Source organism: Equus asinus, chromosome 12 (genome assembly GCF_041296235.1).
Source record: "Equus asinus isolate D_3611 breed Donkey chromosome 12, EquAss-T2T_v2, whole genome shotgun sequence".
NCBI lineage: Eukaryota > Metazoa > Chordata > Mammalia > Perissodactyla > Equidae > Equus > Equus asinus.
Window position 1 is genome coordinate 10,319,019 of NC_091801.1, and position 8,482 is coordinate 10,327,500.

Consider the following 8,482-nt stretch of genomic DNA (forward strand, 5'->3'; position numbering starts at 1 on the left):
AATATAACTGTTAGGTAGAGTCTATGAGATAACACATATAAAAAGTTTAACTTCTTATGATTGTTGTCAGCATACGTTTTCTCTTCAAAAAGTAGGGCCATTTTTAAAGCTGATAAGTGAATGTCAATTATGAATATGGCTTCACTGTTGACAGAATATCTGGCACCAGAAGAAGTGATATTTTTGGAAGGTTCTTCCCAATACCTCATAAATCCTACATAGATAGCTATTTGCGAACTCTCTCTATTAATGAGCTCTTCTTGACATAGGACACACGATCACAGCCTTAAAATCAGTATTTTAAAATTTTAAAAGATTTCCTCCAAAACTGGAGTTAAGTGATACCGTTAGATCTATCAATAGCTCATTTCCTTCCCTCCTCAACCCTACATACCACTAATTTTATCAGCAGATACCCAGGGACAAAGAATTCTTCAACCTAAACCTTCCTTTACACTACTCATCAAAAATTGCTTAATGGGAAAACAGAACCCTAACATTTATTCCTTAAGCAACCAGGAGAGAGAAACGTGTATTCTATGCTATCTAGTATTTCCAGTGAAAGAAAGTCTTTAGGAAAATCTGAATCAATAAATTATTGAGAGTATGGTCTCGATATACTTTTATATTTACATAAACATTTAATATGTATATAAGTATTATATTCAAGTCTATTTTTCCTTAAAGATAAGAACACTAGAATGTTAATAAAAGACTATAAAGCCAAGTGAAATAAATGTTGCCACACACACATAATCACAGACAATAAGAGAACTAGGTATTATAATAATGTATCTTTAAGAAGAACTCTCACTAACAGTATTGTAAACCAAACTAACAAAGATTCTGCAAGAGTCAAACTAAACTGGAAACCTGGTTCTATAAGGAGCTTGACTAAAGTTGCAATTTGACACATTTTGCATTCTTTATTAAGTGGCTTTCTTCATTTTCTAGGCAAGGCATCAGTAGCATCATCCTCATATATGAAGAACAGCATAAATGTTCAAACTAATAGAAAAGCTCTATCCTGCCCTCAAATTCTCACCATAACCTTTGTCAGAAACTGATCAATAAAGTTTTGCAATGCAAGAAAGCAGTGAATCAGCCAAGATATACAAGTGACATTGTTTGACATCTACTGATGACCCAAGAGGGCAGTCACACTCCATCCTTTGACCAACCATGGTTGAAAAGGGCTTGGAAGCTTTGGATGGCCAACACATGGATTCAATTCTTAATTTAATTACAGTCCCCACCACCCTGGAAGAACAGAAGGAGTGAGGAAGTCCCACCTTAGAGAAGATGGCTTATAACCTACCACATTAATGGGACGCAACCTCCATGAACAGAGACATCTTCAAATTTGGCAGACATTAAGTGCTCAATAAATGTTTCTGTATTTATTAGAAGTAAAACTCCAGATATCATTCAGGTGTTCTGCAAACAGAACTTTGGTCCTCGTGCCCACACCAATCCCCGCCCTCCTCCTAGATCATAAAATCTGTGAAGGCGGTTCCTCATGGGTTATAGGGGGCTATGCCTCCATTGTTGCCATTCTTTGGAATACATCATATCATCAGAAGCTCTCCTGAAATACACTGATGATTTGCAAAAAAAGCGCCTTTTAGGGCTTGAATTATCTGCATAATGAACAAATCTCCACGTCTAATTGAACTCAGCCTGAGCACAGGCTCAGACTCAAAGCAAACTGGGTGAAGCATTTCCAGTAGAACTCAGGCAGGCCAGATGTTCTGGAAGCAGCACCGCGGTCATTATGCACATGCCAGCTCCTCCTTACTCCACCCTGGGCCAAGACCCTTTCAGCAGCATGAGGCCTGGGTAACATATGACTCTGGCTGCATTGCTGCGTGGCATCCCGGTACCATCTGAACATGTCAGCGATTTTAAACAAGCTCCCCTGACAGGGACGATGAAATTGAAGCCAAAGCAACATGCAAGGAGAGCACATTAATTACGAGGTAACACCTTTGTCTGCATTACCTAAATGACCTCAGGGTGGGTGACACAGATGCGATTTACTACTTTTGGTTAAACCATACCTATACTTCACATGAGATAGAACAAGCACGAGTTATTAGAAAAAGGAACATAAATCATAAAGTACAAGTTGACAGGGTCCTGAAGTGAAGTGAACGGCAGTGCCAAATTTTTTCCTGCGTTTCTGAGGTGGGGGCGGGCTGATGTGTGGTGCGTGGTGTGTGCATGTATGTGTGCTGGGAAGGAGATAAACGAAGGAAGCTCTTAAACTGGGCACTGCCCTACCTCATCCCCACCCCTGACATAATCACTCACCCCTCACACATTAGAAATTCATCCAGATTAAGTGGTTCCTTTAAAACAAAATGCACCCTGGGAAAGGCTTGAAAGTTATTTACACCTTTGGACGCACTACTCTGCTTTTATGAAAAGGCTTCTTTTGCCTTAATTAAAGGAATGCCAGGGTTCTTTGGGGAATTAGATGGGTAATCTTGCCACATGGAGTATTTCTCCGAAGAGAAGATCTAGGTGGGATAAAATAGTCAGGATTTCAGAAAAACAGAGAAGAGCATGTTAGTCGCTGGTTCAGGAAAGACGTTGAAAGGAAAACAGGAGGGTTCCAGCAACATACTTTGCTTTCTCTACATTTTGCCTGGGTTTGTTAATGATTTCACACCCTAAAAATCATTTTCTCTCTCCTGACTTGGATGTCATAAGTTGCTAATGCCTGGTCTGAAGTAATCCTTCTAGGGATTGACAGGTACAATATACACATTATAATTTGGAGAGACAAATTGTTGTCAATTTCTTCCTGGTGGAATATAAGGAGGGTTCTCAGCTCATAATGTAATATGTTACTGCCATGTGCATGCAGTGAAAAAGTCCATATTTGTGCTGGAGAAGCCGTGTTCTGACACATGGCTGTGCTTGAGCAAATGTCAAGCTTAAAAACAGACGCAGACGTAGGAGATAGGGCTGGCCAATTGCATTGCGATCTGAAAACACCCGTGATTTATTAGTTGCTATTAGCTAACCAGATCCTCTCTGTTTGAGCAGTGTATTTATTAGTTATAAGCATTATGCAAGCACGCATTGTTCTACTACAGAAAGTGTTTTTTCAACCTCTGCCTTGTCTTCTGATATGACAATACAATAGAATACTTGAATTGTGATTACTTTTCAAAAAATAAATCCTGCGACTGGAATTCAATTTCACACTGCACCTCAACCTTGAAAGGAACATAAATCTGAAACTAATACAAAAAGTGCAAAAATTTCCATATTCAGGTTAATGTTCAGCAACAGAAAAGAATAACTTTTGTTTATCTCTGAAAACAGCTTTCTTCATCTAAACAAATGTCTAGAATAAGATTAAGAAAAACCTGTTTTGGTTTCCTAGATACACACACATATTCCAATTTCCTTTTACACAATGACTTTTATGCAAATGTGTACCACACAATCTCCTGACCTCTTTTACCATCACACCGGGACAATGACAGTTCAATAATTGAAATGGTACATATCTGGTATATTTGATTTTAAATTGCAAAGTTGGACTCAGGCCTATTGAAACGAAAATGCGTGTGATTCTTTGGTAATTCCACACTGATCAGGTTATTACTTCCTACTAGTGAAAAAGCAAACAAGGTAGGTGAAGCTAATTATTCCATTTTTTTATTTCCTTGCCACATACTTTTCCCAACGTGGCTCCTTGCATTCTCTTCTACGACCCTCCCCCACACCTTGATTTTAGTTCTTAACCCGGATTCTTTCAGCCATAACATGGATAATGAGAAAACTCCAAAAACGTTCCTTAGGGGAATGTTACACTAAAAGTTACCTAGGACCAAATCCCACGTGTGTGCCTCTGCTCACCATGGAGACAAGAGATTCATTCACTGTTCCCAGCCAATTTGAAATCCAAATATGAAAACAGCATTATGGAATTCAGACAGACTATTCCGCTTCACCACTAGCAGATGCAGGAAGGAAAAAAGCTAGTATAATTAAGCTTTTGACTTTGAACCAGCAAAGCTGCGAACACCTCACTTGAAAATCCACACAGCATTATAGGAGCAGCTGAAATGCAGGTGCAGCACAGTACTTGCATGCCCTGCGTGGGATGGCGGGAGACCCATCAGCTGGCCGGACAAGTCATGGCCATGCGGAGCCAAGAATAAGCTAAACTGTAAATCTAAAATATTGCCAAAGTCTTATTTGTTCCTCCTCAGTTTGAATGTGTAGTGCTAAGTAGTTTTTATGAGATCTTTTTCTGGACTCTTTAGAAAAAATTTGGGATAATTTAGGGGTGGATCAAATTGCAATGCATTTTTTTTTTTAACGAGGGTTAGAAGTAAAAGGGTTTCTTTAACACGTTTCTCAGTTTATTCATTAGTCCATTATTCATCCTACAAATATTTATTGAGGACTCATTATGTGAATATCAATTGAAAAAATTCATAGAGGATGCAAAGGCGTGAAATGAGAAGAATATAATCAAATCTAATAAAGTGGTTAGCTCAGAAACGCTGCTTTTGTATTATATAGAGAGACAGGTACAGACACAGTTTACCTTGTAACACTGATTGTAGCTATCTATGCATTGAGTACTTATTAACCTCACTTTAAATATACTTTCATACATTAAAAGAGAAGATTAAGGGCAACCTGCAGTTTCATTTTATTGTTTTCATTTCCTAGACCCATTTCGCTTCATCATTAAAATTTCTGGAGGAAAAAATCAAAATTTAATAGTCCTGAGCACTTCAGAGAATTGTGCTTGAAGAAATGAGTAAGATTTTCTTAACAATAACAAAATTCCTCTTTAGAAAAAAATTCTAAGGAAAATAATACTGCCAAAAAATGAATACAGCCTTGTTTGTTTTTGCAGTCATCGTTAGCAATAGACATAAAGGTATTCTTTTTTTGAGTCCATATGGAAAGATCATCAACACATTCTGCCTCTGGGTTCTTTGCCAAAATACCATAACCCGCAAGCCTTCTACTTTAAACATAAAAGGAAAGGTGTTGTTCTGGTCAAATAAAGAAATAATTTTTACTAGCATACGTCTAATGTTAAAGCTGCCTAAATCCTGCCAAATACATTAAAACAACATCTGTAAAACAGATTTTCATTAAATTGATCAGTTTAAAGTTAAGCAGCTAGGCAGATGATGCTTTTAAGCTAACCCTTAACCTTTAACCTTTAACCTCCTTAAACTGGAATCAGGACACACACTTCTCTCTGGTAATACTGCTTCAGGTTGACAATGCAAGGGGTAAAGTGGTCATTCGGATCAAACTGACACATCACCACATTTAGAGTGTTATGAATCAATATGTTGTCAATAACAGGAAAAGCTGTTTTCCCACAGCTCTGTACTTGTCTTACAACTGCTACTTGTCACTTTCCCTTAAAGCCTGAATAATTCACAATGCAAAATGATGTAAATTAAACTCCTAATGAAAATGAATTTTATATAGGAGATTATTGTCTAGTCATTAACTCAGAAACTATTTTAAGTCTAATTTTAATATTTTAGTCATATTACAAACCATCATATTTTCCAGGCCTGAGCCAATTTGTTAGGTTCTCATTTAAAAGCAATTAATGTTACTTATGAAGCAATCTTATTTTGCCGACACAAGCCGACCCAGCTTGCTAATATCCTCATTACTGTACTTGAAAATCCTCTATATCTGACTCACACAGTTTCTGTAAATCAGTTTAGAAATGGCAACCTCCACACATTGCTACTCTGCAGTATTTTTGTAGTTACTACTAGAAATAATAAATGCTCCTTGAAGGATAATGAGAAATAATATAGTTTTCCCAATACCAAGTTTCAATAGCTCCAGTATTTCTCTCTTCGATCTTCCTTTAATTCAAGGTAAGTTTGTTCAAAGTGTGTTTTTGTTTGTTTGCTGACCATTTTGAGACACTACACTACAAGGACAGTTGGGTATTTAAGAGATCAGCGAATAAAGAAGAGCGGCGGAAAGATAAATTTTTATGTGATTTCTAACATTTTTAAGGTAAGAGGACATAGATCCTTTGGTTCTGGGATCTAAAGCTCTCTCTGCCTTCAAGCCCCTTTATCAACAAGCTTTTATCTCATTTAGTTGTTACACATTCAAAGACAATATCCAACTCTCCCTGAAAGGGACCTTTAAGAGTAACACAGGCACCTGGCAAACTGCTCTGCAGATACTGAGGGTGGTCAGTCCACAGCCATGGGATGAATGGGTAAACTTAACACAAACACACACACACACGTTTATAATCATCAAACAATTAGATTAAAGAATCTTTCCTGAGAAAATAAACAGTAACACTCTACCTTTCTTTAACTTCTCACATCAGATTAATAAAATAGAGAAATTTGTACATTTCTATCTTTTATTCACAACATGTTAAAAGTGTGAGAGGAGCTGTGTGAATATAAACACAGTTCATGAATATTCTATATAGCTCCCAGGGTCGAGATCTACTATTTATACAAACTTAATGTTTATTTTTTTCTCTTAGGTAATCTAAAAGTTTTAATAGGTCAGGGATCAACAGAAAAAAAACTGACAATTGAACGGTTATCATCTGTTGCTGTAAAACCTATGAATTACAATACGATTAATCTGTTATATGATGGTTTCAATGCCATCAACTTAGAAGCTTTCCATCTTACATTAGGGCCTGTACTGCCCTCAAACTGTGTAACCCAAATCTAATGGTTTCATTATTGATCCACAAAGCGCCGAGACCACAGGAACAGTGTTACAAATTCTCACACCACGTCTTTAGGTTTTTACGCTCAGTACATCAATCCAGAATTTGAACTTGGAGAAACAATCCAAACAAATGGTGCCAGGCCAACCCAAATAAATAATTCCTGCACCTGCTCTAGAGAGCCACAATCGGCTCTTTCTGTTGTGTGTTTATAGTTTGAACTAGTGTTAGAAAAGCCATAGGTATGAGAATTGCTGGTTGACTCCAGACAACATAGTTATCACTGATTTCTAGTATAAATCGATAGATAACACTTGCAAAATGGATTTTGTAATCATATTTAGAGCTTGTTACGATGACGAATGGTTTACAATATTTTCTGAATTTTAATATCCTCTAGACAAAAGAAGTTTTTAATAAGTGATCAAGTTATTCATCACTGAAATGAACCTGTTTCATTCGTACATAAACCAAAACAATCAAGCCAATCCAGGAAACAAACTGTAGGAGATAAATTAACCGGTAATTAGGGTTTAGAAAAAGTCAAGACAACTTGTGGAAGAGAGTGTGCAGCACTTGCACATATTCATTACATCTGCATAGCTTTTTCCAGCAACGATGAAAGTAGATTTGCCATCTGCACCACACCCACTGTAGGGGATAGGCACTTTACTAGCTGGGAAAAGCCATGCAAAATAACAGAGTTAAGGAGAAGACCTTCAACTGATGCTAAAGGAGAGTGTGTTTACTCAATACTACTAGAAACTTACAGGAAAAAAAAACAAAACCCCATCGTGTTTGGATAGTGCTTTTTTGTCACCAAACAAGAGATGATGCCTTCACAAGGTAACACTGTTTTTGTCCTCTGCTCCCCGTAACCATCAACACTTAGCCAAGAGCTGTGCTATTTTTTTAAATCAATCAATAAAAGAGGCGTAAAAGTATTATTTCATATATGAAAATACTCAGAAAAGTTATTTTATTTGGGAGAAACCAGTAAAGCAATCAATGCCACTGAGCTAGGTGTCAAAGGGATGGCAAACCTTTTAAATATTTCATACATTTCAATACACGTTTAGTAACGTGGGGCAGAAACCGTGTACCTAGCCCTCGATTTTTTTTTTCCTCTTTTTCCTTAACTTGCAGATTTGTGCTCCAAGCTCTGAAACAGTTAATTCCCTTCTCTACTCTGTGCCAACGGAAATGGATGTCACTGCTTACCTTGTAGAGCTTCAGGGCCGCCTCGTGCCTGTGATTGGTGGTATGCAAGCGTAATTTATCCACACTGTTGGTGTAGTAGTCACAGGCGTTACATTTGAGGTGGACCGGGTTGCCAATGGCAATACACTTCAGCCTCCACTCATTGCTTTTGCCCCCTTCTTTAATGTGAGCCACCAGTTGATACTTCTGCATGTGTTTATCAGTCTTGCAGTGGAGCTGGAAGTTGGCTTTGAGCTGCGTGTTGTAGTTACAGAGCTTGCACTGGTAGATATCTCCAATTACAGCCCTCCATTCCTCTTCAGGGAGCGAGCGCTCACTGCTCACATGCACACTTAGGGCCTCCAGGCTGTCAGAGGTGAATTTGTTGCAAACAGCACACTGGAATAGCTTCAGCGCTGGGTCACTGATATAAGGTGACAGCTCTCCTGCAGTAAGGAGGGACAGGTCATCACCCATTAGCTGACCACTGGCAAGCCGGATTTCGGGCGGCAGCTCATTATTTACTACAGGAAAAAAAAATTAAAAGGGAAAAGAGAG

The 8,482-nt window shown here is 38.0% G+C and overlaps 1 protein-coding gene across 4 annotated transcripts in view; it reads right to left on the minus strand.

Moving 5' to 3' along the window:
* ZFHX4 (zinc finger homeobox 4) overlaps positions 1–8,482 on the minus strand; it is a 173,790-nt gene that overhangs the window by 139,262 nt on the left and 26,046 nt on the right. For 3 of the 4 annotated variants that reach the window (XM_044765903.2, XM_070481016.1, XM_070481017.1), the window contains exon 3: positions 7,946–8,448. In XM_044765903.2, coding sequence (XP_044621838.2) covers positions 7,946–8,448 — 503 coding nt within the window. The remainder of the gene's footprint in view (positions 1–7,945; positions 8,449–8,482) is intronic. The other variant, XM_044765904.2, reaches the window with a different exon arrangement.